The 18,883-nt window shown below is 42.8% G+C and overlaps 1 protein-coding gene across 9 annotated transcripts in view; it reads right to left on the reverse strand.

The window, feature by feature from the left end:
- Positions 1 to 18,883, reverse strand: part of TNIK (TRAF2 and NCK interacting kinase) — a 291,826-nt gene that overhangs the window by 81,534 nt on the left and 191,409 nt on the right. For all 9 annotated transcript variants that reach the window (XR_014526345.1, XM_083503823.1, XM_083503822.1 and 6 more), the window contains 5 exons: positions 18,257 to 18,311; positions 16,746 to 16,824; positions 8,381 to 8,556; positions 5,324 to 5,390; positions 2,786 to 2,990 (listed from right to left, as the gene is read on the reverse strand). Coding sequence is in view for 8 of the 9 variants with exons in the window: in XM_083503823.1 (XP_083359949.1) it covers positions 2,786 to 2,990; positions 5,324 to 5,390; positions 8,381 to 8,556; positions 16,746 to 16,824; positions 18,257 to 18,311 (582 nt within the window). In the remaining variant the exon portion in view is untranslated. The remainder of the gene's footprint in view (positions 1 to 2,785; positions 2,991 to 5,323; positions 5,391 to 8,380; positions 8,557 to 16,745; positions 16,825 to 18,256; positions 18,312 to 18,883) is intronic.

The following is an 18,883-nucleotide window of genomic DNA, read 5'->3' on the forward strand; positions in this document are numbered from 1 at the left end:
AAATTGTTAAGCAGAAGGCCATGAAGCTCACAAATGAAAACCTCTTGGGGGAAGACAGGCAGAGAAAGGCTATTATTATTTGCTTCAGCATAAAAGAGCATTTGACTACGTGACAGCCAGCCAGCGCTGTGTTATTACAAGACGGCAGCTAATCCCATCTCCTCTTCCATCCCCCGGTTGTTCCGGATCGCCTGCTCTTTTTTTGGAGGCAGAATCATCCAATTGCAATGACAGGACCAGATTCCTTGTAGTAGATCAGAGCTGCATAAACCCTATCATCCCGAGGGCCACTTTTACATTTTTTTTCCCTCACTCCAGAAGGTTGTATCACCACATTTGCTATGGGAAAGCGTTTCTCCATTTTAACTCGCTGTTTTCTTCTTACCCCATTTGCTGTGCGGCCTGCAACACATTATCTCTTTTCTCTTTGCACTACTGTGGGTCAATATTTGAAAGTATTAATTTTTAAAAATTTATATCCTGCCTATTTGCTGAGGAACTCAAGGCAGCTAGCACACTGCAAGTCACAATACAGCACAACCCCCCCCAACGTTTTAAACTATAAAAACAATCCTCAGATTAAACCCCATAACAAAGAGTGATAGAAAAAAAACTGTGATATTGCAGGTTTAGGTTCATATTTTAAATGCTGTGTCAAACACTTCCTGCATCCAGAAGGCCAGTATAGCTGGCAAAGGAGGTCTTATAAAATTTATTGCCCACTGCGAGCTCCTTGATCTTAACCCTGAAGGCCTTGTAACCCTGTAAGCAAGTACATTCGGGGTTTCTGACTCCTTAGTGGCTGGGCAATATTACACTAAACAGTGGAGTTTCAAAGCTGGCCAGAACATCACATTCTTTTTTTAAAAAAAAGCGTTGTAAAACATTTGTTTTTACACAAGCATTTATCAATATTTCCCAATTACATCCTGTGGGAAAGTGGTCGTGTGTGCGATTTTTTTTTTTAAAAAAAAAACACCACTGTATTGTATACGACTTTTTAATTGGTGGTTCTGGCTGATCACGGTTCATGTTTTAAAGAATGGTAAGAAACAATACCAAGTTTCAAGGATCTTTAAGCAAGGCTTTTCTGAATTAGCAAATTGTTTTGTGTTTCTCAAGGCAACCGATTTTAACTCTCTCATTGCATTGATGTTGGTTTTGTTTTTATTGCAGGGATTGTTGCTTTCTGTGGTTGTTTGTAAGCTGGTCTGAGAGCCTTGGATAAAAAACAGATTTATTTTTTTTTAAAAAAATGAACTGCATCCAAGTTCTCCTGAGTTTCAAAATGGAATATGGGGTCCTGCACCAAGGGGCTACCTACTGCGAACAGAAAGCTGAAGACCCATGAGTGAATGGGAAATGTTGTGTATTATTGTAGGTCATGGTCAACATCATGGCAATACAAAGTAGTATGTGAAACAGCCCTCATATATTTACCAGGCTGAACAATGCTGCTGTCTTGAAATATGCTTTGCCTTCTCTTTTTAGCCCTGAATAATAGTAGCCACGGAAAAGAACTATTCACTTTTCCTCAAGTAGCACAAAATCAGCTGCTTGAAATTCTTTCACGTTTAAATTACTCGCCTCAGGCTTCATTGTTCATTGCCTAGAAACCCAGAGAGCAAAAGGCGACTTTGACCGAATATAATGGGCGAAATGACTGGTTCCATGTAACAGGAAAGCCCATTTGTTCGAAGTCTTTGTCCAGTGACCTCTTGGCACAGATAGCTAATTGTCTTTTTTTTTTTACTGGGATGGGATGACTTCAATATGAGTGGCTATGAGGACATCACAAAGGTAACCACAAATGGGCCACTCTTTGTCAGAATGTCCTTCACTCAAGAGAACAAAGAGCTCACTTGATTCAGTTAAAGAGGCCTAGCAAGTGGGACAGACAGTATTCTCTGTGCAGGCTTTATTAGACTGGGAATGATATGGAAATAAAGAGTACTGTGACTAGATAGTAATGGGATGGACAGAAACATGGTCCATGTTAAATACTTAGAATTCATGGATGGTGTTCAATTTATGTGTGGTATTTACTCAGAGTAGAGCCATTGAAATGAATGGACCTGACTTAGTCATGTCCATTCATTTCAGTGTGTCTACACTGAGTAATACTTGGATGGATATTGGGGCCACTGCTGCTGTGTCTCTGCTTCAGTCTTCCTGCATTGCCAAAAGCACTGGGCTTGAGCAGCTGAATTTGTGGCTATGGCAGCCATATTAATTTTTCCCTGATGCCTGTGAATTGTTTATGAAACTAATAAATTACAGCCCAGATAGTTACAGTACGGCAGCCACAGCTTAAAAAATAAACTTCTAGAGCCACCATGAAGATAAATACAAGCCCTTGCCCTTTATTAAATTGCATCTAACTTGTGGCATGCTTGCTACTTCCTCACCATCTGCTACAGCACCTATGCATCTATATGGTCCTTCCTTTGCTATTCCAAGCTCAGAACTTGGGTTTCTTAGTGCGGATACATAAAATCTACCAGCATCCAACAGCTGAGAACACATATTTGCCCACTTCCCTGCAATTACCCAAAATGGAAGCCTTTGAGGCCTTTTAGAAAGCCCCAGTGGCGTAGCGTGGGTTGTCAGCACCCGGGGCAAGGCAAATAATTTGCGCCCCCTAACCTGTGGATTTTAGCACTGATTTTAGCACTGCGAGTGCGAGCGCGCCCCCCCCCCAGGTGTTGCGCCCGGTGCAGCGGGCCCCCCTGCACCCCCACTCTACGCCACTGGAAAGCCCTACACGCAAAGCCGCATTTAGTACCTCTTCCAACCTCCGCCTCTGTTCTTTCTGTTCCTCGATCCTCTTTTGCCGCTCTGCCAACAACTGCCGCTTGTGTTCCTCGTTCTCACGTTGCTGCTGCTCCAGCTGTTGCCGACGAAGGGCTTCTGAGCGCTCCTTGTTTGCGAGCTGAAGTCTCAGAAAATCCCGTCTTAATGTTGACTCTCCAGGAAGGTTTAGGATAGAGCTTCACAGGAAAAGACAAAGGCATGTCATTCCAGGGGCACATCTGCATTCAACAACACTGGTGGTTTTTGAACTGTTTGAATCAACTACTAACAGAGGTTCTTGAATGGCAGAAATCCGCCTCCCGCCATCTCTAGGACTCAACCCCACAATATAAAATCAATCTACTGTGCACGACCATCTTGGCTTTATGTAAGCAGAGGGGAAATAACCCCTTCTTCTCTAAGGGAACAGCCGCAGCCTCTGCTCAGCAGTAAATCACTAAACCAACTTTACCGAAACAACCATCCTGATGTTTCATTTCCACCATTTTATTCCCCAAGGAAATTTTGTGTTTGAAATACAAAACACGGAGAGTCAAGCCCAGGACCGGTATGAGCAGACCGCGATGTCGGCTTCACTCACTGGCAGTGGCGTAGCATGGGTTGTCAGCACCCGGGGCAAGGCAAGTAATTTGCGCCCCCTAACCCGTGGGGGTACGGGGCGCAGGTAGGGGCAGAGAGCTGCGAGTGTGAGCGCGCCCCCCCCAGATGTTGCGCCCAGTGCGGCCGGCCCTCCTGCACCCCCCACACTACGCCACTGCTCACTGGTATATCACTGGTGAAACTGCCACCGCTCCTGAGTCCCTCTGCTAGCAGCATCCGCTGGAGGGAGTAAAGAGTTCCTTCCTCCAGCAGCGCTGCTAGCAGAGGGACTCAGGAGCAGTGGCAGTTTCACCAGCGATATATCGCTGAGTGAAACCGCCATCGCACTCTCCCCTCATATGATGCAGAGGGAGAAACAAGCTCCCAATACAGTTTGTTCCTCCCTCTGCATCTTTAAACTGCTCAGATGAGGTGTGTGCAACTGCCCTTACCTAAGCTGAGTAGTTAAAGGAGCCCCACTGCCTCCCATGAGCCATGGGGGGGGGGAGCTTCGTGAAACTGCTCAGCTGAGGGGAGTGCGAAGGAGCCCCGATGCTCTGCCTAGTCACCTGTGAGCAGGAGGAACACTGGGGCTGTCTCAGCTAGGGAGGGGGAACCTTCCCCCTCCCCAGCTGAGCTGCACGAGCAAGCTGTGTTGTCCCAGCCTGCGAACATCTGGGTGAAACTGCCTCAGTTCCTGAGGTGAGAGCTGGGGAACTTTCCCCAGGTGCCTCGTGGGCAGAGGCCAATGCAGCTTGTTTTTTCAACATTGCGGTATATCACCAAGCCGCGATGTTTGGCTGGCGATACATCGGGCTGTTGGAAAGGTGGTATCGCCCAGCCCTACCAAGCACAGCATCATGTAGCGGAAGCAGGAGTGTGAGAAACAGGAGCAAATTTAAGTCTGCCAGGGCAGTAGTAATTGACTCCTGTGAGGTGTTCAGTAGCTCACTTTTAAACACAAACTTCTAAAACACTGTCAGTTAATTTGGAGAATATTCTGAGAACCCTGTACTTCCACAGCTGTGTCACATACTTTACAGAGACTGACATCATCTTATTTATATCTGTATAGCCACAACTGCAGTTCAGATTGTCAAGGCTCCCTATGCGCCGTCCTAAGCCCAGGTTCTGTAAGTGGTGGAATCAAGCGATAACACTTTTCCTGGAATGTACCGCTTTAGACACTCCTATGCAAAAATCTTTCTCGCAAGTAGAAAGCTAGCGTATCAGACAGTAAAGGATTCAGACCAGTCTTTCATGGCATGAAGTTTGTATGAAACTTTTCCTGGGAGCAACACTGGAATTCACAAGCCTCCACATGTAGGCTTAAGTGGTACAGTCCAGAAATTGCTTTACTGCTTAACTTCTAAATGGGACCAGACAGATGTGCTCCAGTATCCTCTGTAAATTATTTTCAGGGAGGTTACATCACACTGGATGTTTATGGAGCATTCGTTCTGATTTGTTTGCGCGGTGGTTATGCATGCCATCATGTAAAGCAATTGCTATTTAGTACTTTTTCCAATCATTTTTCTTACAACAAAAGTCCAATTTTTTTCGGGGGGAGGGAGCAGGTTTGTTGTGCAAGAGCGCCAAATCCACTTTAACCGCACAACCTGAATGTGCTTGTATGCGACTGAATCCCACCCTCAAACTGGCAGCAATCTTGAAGCGCCTCTAGGTTCTTAGCATGCCCAGATGTTTGTTGGTATAGCAGACCTGAGTCAGGAATAGGAGGAGTGAGAGTCAAGAGGAAGGAATCGCTTTCAAGCAGTAATCTAATTTTAGGGAGAGCTGCCTACTCTGCCACAATTTTTGAGGGCAATGTATCTTCTCTGTCTCTTCCCACTCTAGCCCTACACAACTTTCTATTAAACTCCACTGGTCTTAAGCACACAGAGTCAGAAAAGAACAATTTATTCATTACCTGGGTTCTCCAGAGTCGTTTTCTTCCTCTTCCTCTTCACTTCCACTATATTCGTATTCAGTCTCATCTAGGAACACAATTGAATGTCAGCATCCTTTACAGAAATCATTCATTTTTTCCCCTGCTAGATGAAGGCCCCTGGGCTCTGGTGTGAGAACAGAAAACTTTTCCATTTTAACTTGTGGCACTGAGGGGCGGGGAATCAATATGGTTTAAAGAATTGGCTTCTCACCTCACAACCTACCCACAAGTTTGTATTTTACCAAAGATAAAAAAAAACCTTGCTAAGAAGATTGCATTCAAAACATTCCACCTTCCATGATCAGGTCCTGTTCAGTTGAGTATGCAGACCAAAGGAATATACTGAATTCAAGCTCTTGAGGCAAGTTAAGGGCTGAGATCCTTCTTACGTTTTTCATGACGACCCCTGACTATGTATTGAAATGACCAGCTGCATAAAGTTAATGGGCAACCCCATCATTTGGGCCTGAAATACACACAAAATCCATCCTGCTATAGCTAGGAATCATGGGAAAACCCCAACTATATGTATACTGAATATACCTATGACATCTTAATAGCCTATAAGGAACAGGACTGAAATAAGATGTAATGTGACTTGAAACTTCGTTATGGATGCAAAGGGTTCTGGGTTCAATTGCCAATAAATAATAATACTTTACATTTATTATTATTTATTACACATCACATATATTATCTTACTGATATCTTCACAGCAATCCTGTTAAGGAAAGATGTCTGGTAGTGGGGCTGGTAAAGGGATTCATGCAATATGCTGAATACTTGTAGCTAACTGAAGGAGTCAGTAGTATGGGGCTTGCCGGATTAACACAGTATAAAGCAGTTTCTTATGACCATAATACAGTAGCACCTCAGCTTACGTTACCATTGGGTAACGTTAATTTCGAGTTGCGAAAGTGGCAAACCCAGAAGTGTTTCGCCGCACGCACATACATAGAAGAAGAAGAAGAAGAGGAGGAGGAGGAGGAGGAGTTTGGACTTGATATCTCACCTTACACTCGCCTTAAGGAGTCTCAAAGCGGCTAACTATCTCCTTTCCCTTCCTCCCCCACAACAAACACTCTGTAAGGTGAGTGAGGCTGAGAGACTTCAGAGAAGTATGACTAGCCCAAGGTCACTCACCAGCTGCATGTGGAGGAGCAGGGAAGCGAACCTGGTTCACCAGATTACAAGTCCACCGCTCTGAACCACTACATCTTGCGCAGAAGTAGTCCCTCCAGTTGCGGAAACCTTGGGATCCGACCAGAGCTCTGGAATGGATTCTGTCCGCAACCGGAGGTACCACTCTTTAACACTGACATTTCCTTCTAGCCAGTCTACATAAAAGGTCCGTTAAGATGTTATCCTGCATTTCCTATGACACTGGAAAGGAAGCCAAATGCAGAATATAATGGCAAACAAAATCAATGGGGGAATGAGCTGCATTTATTAAATTACTTGTCATTCTAGGGTATAACCTCCATTTTCAAGACAAAACACATCCTAACACTATACTAGAATCTGCTTTTGATTGAGTTGATAAAATGACCTACAACAGGTATACAGGGGCTGGGGGCAGCCTGCTTTTCTTCACTGCCTCCAGCAGCTTTTGTTTTTAGAATACTACAGGAGGAGGGGATGCTATGATTTGACAAAAGCTGGAGTAAGTCAGGGGTTGAGGCTTGTGAATTTCTTTAAGGACCCCTATCCTTTCCCCCATAACTTCAGCCCTAATATGCTTGCACCTAAAAAATTAATAATGATGAAATGGCAAAGCCAAAGAAATATTGCCCCAGTTCACAGTTTAAAACAAGCCATGGTTTAATGTGAAAGAACAGCATGTCAGAGCACAACGCTCAAATATTGCTAGGCCAATCCTCCCTGCTTCTGCTGTGCCACAGACAAAGCAAATCAGTGTTTGGCTCGTTCAGACCGCATGACAAGCCAGATTGTTGCTTGCTCTGTCTGCAGTGCAGCAGGACCAGGGAAGGAGCATGCTTCTTGTTCACATTAATCCGTAGTTTGTTTTAAGCTGCGGTTTAATATGACATGTGAACCAGGCCAGTGATGTGTTAATTCAAAATATTTTATAGAACTTCTTACTGGCATCATAGAAAATCAATAAATTCACATTTTGAAGTTAGTAGGTTGGAAATGCATTAATTGAGCAAGTTTCTTCTGCAAATAGCTCCTCATTTTATGAGCCTATTCAATCAGCATTCAATCAGTATCAAATCTATTCTTTGAGAAAGCCCAAGCCATTAATAAATATTATTGCATTAAACAGTACGGCGTAACAAATCTGGCAGCTCGTTCTGTTTCTGTTTGCTTCTCTGAAATATTCAGAGTGCTTTTGCAATGCAATATAACATAACAAATTACCAGATAATTTCATGGCTTGTCCACATGAACTTAAAAAGATAGCCTACATTTTAGCATGTGTCTCCATTGCTGTTTAAATATACTGTTGTGTTTAAATCCCTACCGCCTTAAACATGAAGTAGAAAATACCCTGGCCTGGTTGAAACCCCAATAAAATCAATGCAGTTGTGTCCGCTTAAACCTGGACAGGTGGCAGCCCAAGCTGTATCTCCCTACTGCTCCTCAATGACCACAGAGTATTTATTTGCTCCTGAGGAAATGTGTAGGTGCCTTTTTCATCTCTCATCGGTCCTAGGGGAGTATGCATCTTCTCTTATCTTCTATTACATTTGGGAATCCCTCCATTCTCTCTTCCATTAATGTATCTCCGAACTCTTTATTTTTGTTAATTCCATGGAAGGGCTCATTTTCATCTGAAATACCGAATTTCAGCGGTAACATCTGTTAAGGATGACCCTGAAGAAAACAAACTGAACATGGTGCTGAGTGCCCAGAGTGCTGGGATACACCTCATTTCCTCATGTTTCTTCGTCTTCCATATGGAAAATGTGAAACATCTGTTATCAACAGAAATAGGCAACCACTTTTATGGACCAGCACAATGATCTTCTCATTTCCAAAAGCTTAGGTTCTGGAATAACCTTCTCTGCTTACCTTTCTCTCCACGTTTTTTCTTAGTCCTGTCAATATGGTCCTTGAGCTGGATGCGAACCTGCCTTTCATTAGGCTGGTCTCGAATGAATGGATGCTTCATCAACTGTTCGGTGGTTGGCCTCTGGCCATGATTCTTTACCAGGCAGCTTTCAATGAAGGACTGGAACTTTTTTGACCTACCCAAATTGGATAATTTGGGGGGAGGGAAGAAAACATGCAGCTAAAGGTATAGGTAACAAGATAAAGGCAATGTTTGTGATGGCCGCAGACAGTGGTATAGCTACGTAAGCTTAGACCCTGGATTTAACAGTCTTATCAAGGGTCCCCTTTAGATGTTTTACTTCAGGGCACATAAATGGTTCAGAGGACACATTGAAATCACGGTGAATTTAGATAATCTAATTGCACATAACTGCATACTAAAGATTCAGGGCAAATCTCTTGCCATCTACACTTTCAAGTTTTATCGTTTCCCACAGAAGCTAGTATTCACACAGGCATACTGCCTCTGGATTGGGGGTTGCATGGAACTATTGTGACCAGAAACCATATCAACCGTCTCAAGCCCTGCAATTGGCAGGTGAGGCCTTGTCAGCAGCTCCCAGCTGCTGCACTACCTGGTTGCCATTGACCTATGATTGGGCCTTCTCAGTGGTGGGTCCTCACTTGTGGTAATGCCCTCCCTGGTGGGGTTCATCTGTCTCCTTCATTATTGGCTTTCAAGAGGTATTTTAAAACTTTCCAATTAACCCAGGTATTTGATGGTAGGAAGATACTGTTCCTGAAATAATTGTGCAAAAGAATATGATTGTTTTAAACTGTTTATAGAATTTTTCTGATGACATTGCTTTATGTTTGTGTTTATTGCCCTGAGTTCCTTGGAGAGGGAAAGGGATATAAACTGAATTATTATTAATAATACTAATACTGCTAATAACAATAATGAATATACTTGTCTTCCACAAATAAAATTTCAGATCTCTCTCTCAGTAAAATCAGTTACTTTTTGGAATAGTTATTTCTTAGAATACTTTTAGGCTGTTGTTCTCATTCTTTCCCCTGAAAACATGCAAATTCTACCCAACCAAATCTTACAAAATTCTTAGAATTCATTGCTCAGCATCTTATTCTTTTATCAAACATTCTGAGAATCAATTTTACCCTGTTATAAAACATAAATGACTACTGGGGATTCACAATAAAGGAAGATTCTGATGGACTACGATGCAGCATGCAGTTTTGGTAAACAAGAATATTAGCTTAAATTAATGCTTCAAACTGGCAGATATGACCGAAACTGTACTGCAGGATGAAACAATAAGTGTTATCTTCTAAAGCTGTCAGATTTACAGTTCCTGCTTATCTAAATACGCTCATTAGGATAAGAAAGAAAGTACTTCTGAATTCAGGAACAGATTAAACAAGCAATGAGGAAGTGCCCACTCCTCACTGAAAAGACCAGTTTTGCTGGCACACTCCTCAGGTGGAAAAGAACAGAGAGATTTTAATCAACAGGTTGGTACACATGTGTGTTGGATGCCTGCACTAATGAGCATCTACCTGCATGTGTGAATGTACACACCAAAGAGCAGAGCTTACTCCTCACATTACCTGAAGGCAGTTGACAAATTACCATATTTTTCCATGTATACAACGATGCTTTTTTGCTAAAAAAATAATAATAGGCAAAAAATTGGGTGTCATCTTATACACGGATATTGAATGCAGAGGGGGACGTGCAGTTAATAGCAGCAGCAAGCAGGAGATTGACAGCGGCGATTGGTGGCTGCAGCAAGGCCTGCTGGCGATTGGCTGTGGCAGGCGATTGGCGGCTGCGGCAAGTGGGCAGGTGGGCTGTTGGTGGCGGCGAGTGGGCAGACAATTGGCGGCTGCGGCAAGGTGTGCGATCGGCAGTGGCTGTGGCAAGCTATCGGCAGTGGTGGGCAGGCAGGTGAGCGATTGGCAGAAGTGACCTCCCCCACCCTCCCAAAAGCTGAACAACTTAATTTCAGGTTAAAAAAAATAGGGGTCATCTTATACATGGGGGCGTCTTATACATGGAAAAATATGGTAAGCTCTACATATTCATGTAGAGAAATGGAGATGCCCATGTATTTGAGAAACAAATGAAAGCTTAAATTCTCTAGTCAGTCACCTGCATTGGCTGCCATATATGGGTACAACTGGGTGAAAGGACGGGGTACTAATGTAATGATGTCATATCTCAGGCATTTAAAAAATAAGTGGTATATTATAGCATTTCCTGTCCCCCCAAACAATACAAAAATATTCCAACAGCCTCTTTCTTCAGCACTATATTACAAGGGAGATGTTGGTGTGGGGTGCAAGGGTGGAGAAAGACGCAATTCAATGGAACTCAAGGATGGTTGAGCTTTAAATGAACATGGTTAGGGCTTTAAATGAACTGACCAGGGCAACTGTAATGTTTTCCACTGTAATGTGTTATGTGTTAAATCCTGCTTCAATCTATGGAAGTCAGGCAGGATTTATGAGCAGGTTCTGGCCTTTCTCCAAGGCCTATGCTTAAACTGAATTGCAAAAGTCTATAAATTTTGGGTGGTGATCACCTCCCAACTTTTCATCTACCGCTACATTTTGGAAGTAGGAGGCTGACCTTAATCCGTAACACTGTTTCCTCAACAGGAAGTAACCCTGCACTAAACGTAAGGATTGCCTGTCACTTTTTTTACTGCATTTCTCTAAGAAGTATTTAAAGATAATGTTAAAAAGGTTTAAAGGCGCCTCAATGACCACTGTGTTTTTCAACTTCCTGGACATAGGGCAGTCAAACTCCTCTGTAGTCAAGCTACTTTTCTCACAATGTCTATATCATTAGTACCTAATGCTCCATTAAACTTTATGACAACTGAGAACCTACAATATTTCTCCCTTAATTTGTCTGTGCACACACCATATATTAAAAGCGCATTTAAAGGGCATGACTTCCTCCAAGGAATTCTGGGAACTATAGGTTGTTGAGGGTCCAGGGAACTGTAGCGATAAACAACAGTTCCCAGGATTTTGGGGGCGAAGGCATCTGCTTTAAATGTATGGTATGCAGACAGCCCTAAATTACCAAGATGGCAAACCTGTGATTTATAGGTGGCAAACAGATATTCACACACAAATGAGCAAAAAAATCCTTTGATCAAACGATCTGGACCTCCTAAGAAAGAAAGAGAGAAGATCTGACCAATGTTTAAGTCACAATATTTGTTTCTGTAATTATACATAGTGCTCACTCTTTCCTTTGTGCTAGATGTCTGAGTTTAAACAATATTGCTGTATTTCACAATGGGAGTTTTACCAGACCTATCAGATTATGATCATCCCCTTTTAGTCAGTAGATGGCTCTCTTTATCCTAAAAACTTTAGGTACCCCTGTGGCCAGAGGCATTCTTTACCCTGAGGGATTCTTTACAACTTTCTTGCCATGCCTCCCCCAATACCCCATGAGCTACATTTTTCTGGCCTTACTTGTAGGCCTCTTAATCTATGCAAATCATTCAGACAGAAGTTAATGGAGTTTGGAAACTTCAGGCTAAGTGAAACTACTAACCCCTTTGGGTTTGTAAACATAACACTTTTCAGTTCCTATTTTTAAAAATATATAATTCTAAAGGCTAACAAAAACATCCAGGAGATGAAATATATGTCTACTGCATGGCCAACATTTGATGATTCCTGCCTTGCTAACCCTTATCAAAATATTTATACAGGGGGATGTTTGGGTTTATCGTGTCCTCCCTAAAAGAGGGCACGTGTTGCGGTGAGACCTGGAGACTGACCTCCTGTGTTGTGGGTGGGTTGGCTTGGTTGGTCAAAACCCCCGATTGGTAGGTCCCTCAATGTTGGGCTCAATCTGGCCAATGAGGCGCAGTTTAAACAAATCAAGGGACCAATCTATACCCATCTTCCTCTTTCAGCTTGTGCATTCAGAACAAGCTAATAGCATGTCCTCTGTGCAGTCGAGAGACTTACCTTTGACGGATCGTCTTGGTGATATCCTTCCATTATTCTTCCCCTTTTTATTAATGCTTTCTTTATTGTTTCCATTTTGAGTTGTCCTCCCCCCACCCTTCCTTCTACTTCCCTTCTTTCTAGCTCTCCAGCCCCTGAAAGCTCCTGGTTGCGGAGCTTGCTGCTGCCCATTGATCTCTGCCCACTCGGCTCCCCTTGCAGTGGCTGGTGTCCCTGTAATTTGGCTGCAGCTGCAGCTTTGCAGTTTTTTAGCTAACGTGACTTTGGACAATTTGCGATTGTCGCTCTCTGGGCGCTTTCGTTCAGTGCTTTGAGTAGTTTCGCTGCATTGAGAGTTCCCTCTCAGTTTCAATACTGATTTCTATGTGCTCCTTTTGAGTAAAGGCTGGTTGGGTATTGTCTAAGGGCAGTCAAGCGATCCAGCGTAAGTTGAGGGGTCGGTCCTGAACGCAGTGACTGAGACGGACCTCTAATCACCCTCTTAGAAGGGAGAGCAGGACTGGGATTCCTTTTAATAGGCATCTCGATCCCTTCCTTACCGGGTGGGGGGGGGGGTAATTAAATAAACGTTCACACAATACCAATGGGAACCAGGCCGACTAAGATGGCGCTCCCACCAAAACAAAATGGCGCTCCCGCCAAAACTAGGAAGCAACGGAACTTCCATTGCAAAACTCTTATTCCGCAAGTACAAATCTGCTGCACAAATGGGATGGCAGTGCTGGAGACAAACAGGAGGACTAAGACTTTGAAGCCCTACTTACTATCTGAGCATTTAAAGAGCGTATCAGAAAGAAGAAGAGAGGGTATGTCTTAAACTCAAAGGGCACTGTGGGAGAAACAGGGAAAGGATTCGCTTGCACTCTGGGGGGAAACAACCATAATGATAAACAGTTCCAAATTATTCAAAAATGTAGATACCATCAGAACATCAAGAGACGATCTATTTCTATTTGACTACAAACATGACAGGCCAAAGCTGTCCAAGAGGCACAATTTTAGCTTGTATAATCTGCTTGCATAAAACAAACGTTTTGTGCAAAATCTGCAGGGCCCAAGCATGCACAGCTCAGTCTGTTTTAATCACCAATTTTACAAGATACTTTTATAAGGTATTTATTTTTCAGTAAATACCAATTGGTTATGAACTGACTGCTTGTTAATGTTTAAGGGATGTAAAAATTGTATGGATATAGCTGTGGAGTAGCTGATGGTGAACCCCAGCTGCCACCAAACTGGATTTTAAACATTCTTGTGTATTGCATGTGATTAATAGCTTCTGCTTTACTCATGCTTTCCTATCTATAATAGATATATTCCTGAGTGCACAGAGGGAAAAATTAACTACAGACACCAATTTGCCGAACGTTCAGCTGCAAAATTATAATGCGACAGACAAATTATTGTTATAGACTCAAATAAAAGGAAGAAATTCAATACTTCATAGGACAGTAGGTATATAGATCTGTTACAAAACCAGGCTGATCCTAGCTCATTGTGTTAGCAAAAAAAAACAAACACTGGGTCACAGAGCTCACTCATGCCATATATATATATATGTGTGTGTATATATATATATATATATATATATATATATATATATATATATGGAACTGTAGTTTATTAATGGTGCTGGGAATTGTAGCTCTGTGAGGCATAAACTACAGCCCCAGGATTATTTGTGTGTGTGTGTGTGTGTGTGTGTGTGTGTGTGTGTGCATATGCTTTAAATGGACTGTGTTCATGCAGCCATCATCATAGGGTGGCTGTTAAGATTTTAAAGAAGAGGAAATGATGAAAGCTACCTTGGGCTTCTTGGAATAAAGGTGGAACGATGATGTTGATGACATGTGCATGCATGGAAGAATGGGGAACGGAGAGTCTGCATACTGCAAGGACCCTGGGGAGCACTGTGGATGTGTGCATGGATACATGCTGCACCTCCCCACCCAAACAATTACAGACTCCCTGAGCAACAATGTACTACAAAGAGTGAAACTAGGCTTTATTTCATGTGGGATAATGACCCAGTTTGGCACCCCCCATGTCTGTTGGTGTACACACAGATACAAACTGGGAGCATCAATAGTGCCCTTCTGGAGGTTTCACCCGGGATAGAAACCCTGGCTAGCCGCCTGCGCCCCGTCCCAGTAGCTATGACTCTGCCTTAATAGACTCTTAGTCACAGTTCCATCATTTGATTTCCTTCTGATTTCACCCCACCCTGTCAACCATGTATCTGCAATTCGGGATGACAGCTGGTGCATCTGATGATCAGAACTTAAGCCACAATAAATGTGTTAAGAGTTGTATCAGATGAAGTCTTCTCATTCGCACCAGGACTTCCACTTGTGCAATGGCATTTCCCATCCATCGTCCCACCCTGTGAACTCCATCCCCAAATCTTTTATGGGGAATGCCCCAAGCCTCTGAAGCAGGTTTTGGGGTACAGGTGGTAATAGCAGGGGGAGGTGAAATTCCATAGCACAAGCAAAAATCCTTGCACTAACAGGATTACTTCACTGGATACAACCCTTGGTCTTTAAGATGCCATAAAACACTGTCGTTTTTACTACAAAAGAGACTAACAAGGCTTTCCCCCTGGAAATCAAGGAATGCAGGGCTTGATTAAATCATGTATTGACAGCTGATAGTAAAAAAGGGAAAGAGCCCAGATTCAAGGGGGGAAATGCTTGCGTTATGAGATCCTTGAACGAAAGCCACCCCTAATAGCACGCCACCCACTTGCTGAGGCTTACTAAGAACTGATTCACAAGAAAACAACTACGGCGAGAATAAAGGAATAAAAATTGTTCCACAGCACACTGAAGAAATGCTAGCACTTAATGAAACGAAATCACTGTTTCACCTTGATTATAGGCTGACTGCGAGTTATAAAACAATCTGCTGCTTTTAAGCACATTAAAGCCATTTGAAAGCAGGTGCAGAGATGCAAAGACAAGAACTGAGCGGAGCGTTTTCTCCTTGGCGTTCCCTCTGCTCCCACCCCCCGTTTGCAGCAGCAGGTGAGACTCCAAATCCTCCACTACTTATCAGTGGATTTCACTGGCTTAACTTCTTCATCTTCAGCCCCCAAGGGGTTTTGCGGCCAACATACCATTTTTCTCCATATTTAACAAGATATCTCCATCTACAGTGCTTTAGAGTCAGGCACCCTCACATGCTATAGGCAGGCTGGTCTAAACCCACTTAAGACCACTTCTCCTTGGACTCTGGAACCACAGAGTCCAGAAGGGAACTGCTGATCTCTCGGACTCTGAACAAACAGAGTTTAAACACTGCTTTCCTCTGTGAATGTAAGCCTTGCTAAAAACCAGAAGGCTGACAGATGGCAGGATCCTCAGCATGCTCTGCTTTCACTGATGTAGACGGGGAGGCTCACCACCCAACACTTAATCACACGGTTCCCATTGTTCTTCCATCCCAGAGCTCTCTCAGAGCCAAAATAGACATGACATTGAGCATATGATTGGCCATGAGTACTTTGCTTTTGTCTACTAAAATAGCAGTTGGAGTGGGGTGGGATGCTCATCCAGACTGGGATCAAGGTGGGGGGCGGGGGAGGAAAAGGAGGTCTCTTTGGTCTTACTAAAGTTTTTTGTTTAGTTCTTTCTGAGGAGTATTTGTATATTTTAATATATGCACAAGGATTCCAAATGTTTTTGAAGATAATGTGATGACCTTTTCCCTTTCTGCTGTTGTTCTAATGCTATTAGTTTTGCCTTTATTATATTGTATAAATTGTTTCAATAGCATTACACTATCTAAATCTTCATTGCTATTATCTGTAGTGTCCTTGAAGATGGAATCTGATGTGAAACTTGTTGGATTAATACAGTCTTTGTTGTTCTGTACCCTTAGCATTTCATCTTCCCCAGTCTTTGTTCTTCTGAAAAGTACTGGCCTAGCTCAGGGACAGGGAACCTTTGACCTTTCCAGATGATGCTGCCCTCCAACACCCATCAGTACCAGCCAACAGGCCAATGGGCAAGGATGATGAGATTTGTAGTCATTTGTAGACTACAAATCCCATAATCCCTGACCTGTTGGCTGGTGCTGATGGGCTATAGATTTCCCACCCCTAACATATAGAATTCAGCCCATACCTTTGATGAGCAAATGATTGCAATTTGAAAAACCTGTCATCCCTACCAAAGTTGTCCAATTTCTGCACACACATTTTACCATCCGTTTTTAATAAGGACCAAATCACACCTCATTTCTTGCAGAGGTGGATTTTGTCTTGTTTTTTGCAGTGCCTGGAACATAAATAAAATACAATGGCCCCTTACAGCATGCAAATCAAGCTCATATGTGGAGAGCGGTAGGCGGGCACACTCACCATTTCTTTGATTTCAACCTGGGGGCTGGGTTCCGAGGAATGAGGAATAAAGCTCTCATGGGATGCATGTCACAAAGGGCTGGGGAAAAAACCCCAAAATAGAAGGCATCAGGTACAGTACAAAACATAATGGAATACAGTACATAGAACATTCTACCAAAGACATTCAGTGCTTTATTGAAATCCTTTTGGTGTTCTCTCTACAACCACATGAGGCACAGGAAGCTGAACCTGTTGAGTTTGTCAATGGGCTTTAACGCCTGCTCTGCTCTCCCAGTGAGAACACACTGCTATGCATGACTCCTGCTAAGAGCTGCAGGCTTACCCTTACAGCACAGTTTCTCTTTCAGCCATGTTCCAGAATGAATTTTATTTTCTGCCACAGAACCCAGTGTACTTTGCTGAGAACTTGCAATCGGACAATCCCACCCCTCTGTTTTTTCTTTTCCCACCAGGCATTCCATTTCTTGGAACCAAGCTTAAGTGTGAAGGCATCTTGGGCTTTTATTTCTTGTGATATATATATATATATATATATATATATATATATATATATATAATATATATATATATGCCTGCCTTTCTCCCAAAGGAGCTCAGGATGGCAAACAGTTCTGTGATTAAATAAAATAAAACATTTAAAATAGGTTAGAAACATCTAAAAACAAAAAAGCATTTTAAACAAATTTAAAGCCATATTAAATAAATAAATAAAGTGAATACTTTGAAAAATACTTAGAATCATAGAGTTGGAAGGGACCCTGAAGGTCTCTGCAATGCAGGAATATGTAAGGGAGCTGGGCATGTTTAGCCTGGAGAAGAGGAGGTTAAGGGGTGATATGATAGCCATGTTCAAATATATCAAAGGATGTCACATAGAGGAGGGAGAAAGGTTGTTTTCTGCTGCTCCAGAGAAGCGGACACGGAGCAATGGATCCAAACTACAAGAAAGAAGATTCCACCTAAACATTAGGAAGAACTTCCTGACAGTAAGAGCTGTTTGACAGTGGAATTTGCTGCCAAGGAGTGTGGTGGAGTCTCCTACTTTGGAGGTCTTTAAGCAGAGGCTTGACAACCATATGTCAGGAGTGCTCTGCTGGTGTTTCCTGCTTGGCAGGGGGTTGGACTCGATGGCCCTTGTGGTCTCTTCCAACTCTATGATTCTATGATTCTAACTGTCCCATACGGGGATCAAACAATTTTTTTTTTTTACTGCGTCAGACCAACACAGCTACCTACCTGAATCTAGAATCAAGTTACGACACACCTTTGTGTTGTAGGCTAAGCCTCCTTCCCACTATGGTGGCCAGCAGCACTGATTCCAATCCCTGTCTTAGATAAATATAGAATCCAGTCCTATGAATCCCATATCTATCTCATTTCAACACTCTACTTGGTGATCGCCTATATACAATTTATCACCGCAGGACTGGACATGCTGATAGCGCATAATGAACCTTAACAAGCAGCAATCCAAGTTATGATAAAGTGTGAAATTGGGTTGTACTCACGAGGAGCTCCTTCTGCCATCTCGATGGCTGTTATCCCCAAAGACCACAAATCACTCTGAAAGAAACAATCACAAAAACACCCTTTAAGAAATGCACATTAGCTGAACCTGTAGCAAATTGGAAATTGTCTGATGGAGCTACTGCTAGGCCAGAACAAGTTCTTGGCTAACTTAATACTCAAAGTTTGATCTGCATTGTCTAAATTAAGTACCTGATCTCCTAAGCTTAGAAGATTTAGGCCTTTCAGACACCAATTTTTATGTTCCTCCCACTGTTAGAGCTGAAGAGTTATGGGGAGGGCGCCACAGACTGGGAAGGGGGGGGGTCACAATTGCTATGAACCTATGTAATCCAATGTGATCCTCTTTCAATAACAAAGGAATAACTCTTTGAAATGTAAAAACCCAAACAGGCTGTCAGTTAATCTTCCTGCAAAGGCAAGAGGCAATTACGAGCAGGAAGGGGTTCAAAAAAGAGCAGCCAAAATTATTTACGGAGTGGAGCACCTGCCCCATGAGAAAGGCTAATGAATCTGGGGTTCTATTTTATTTCAAAAAAGTATATTCCACTTTTTAAAAATAATAACAATCCCAAAGCAGGGCATGTGAAACACACACACACACACAC

This window comes from Podarcis liolepis (genome assembly GCF_965112155.1).
Source record: "Podarcis liolepis genome assembly, chromosome: 5".
Lineage (NCBI taxonomy): Eukaryota > Metazoa > Chordata > Lepidosauria > Squamata > Lacertidae > Podarcis > Podarcis liolepis.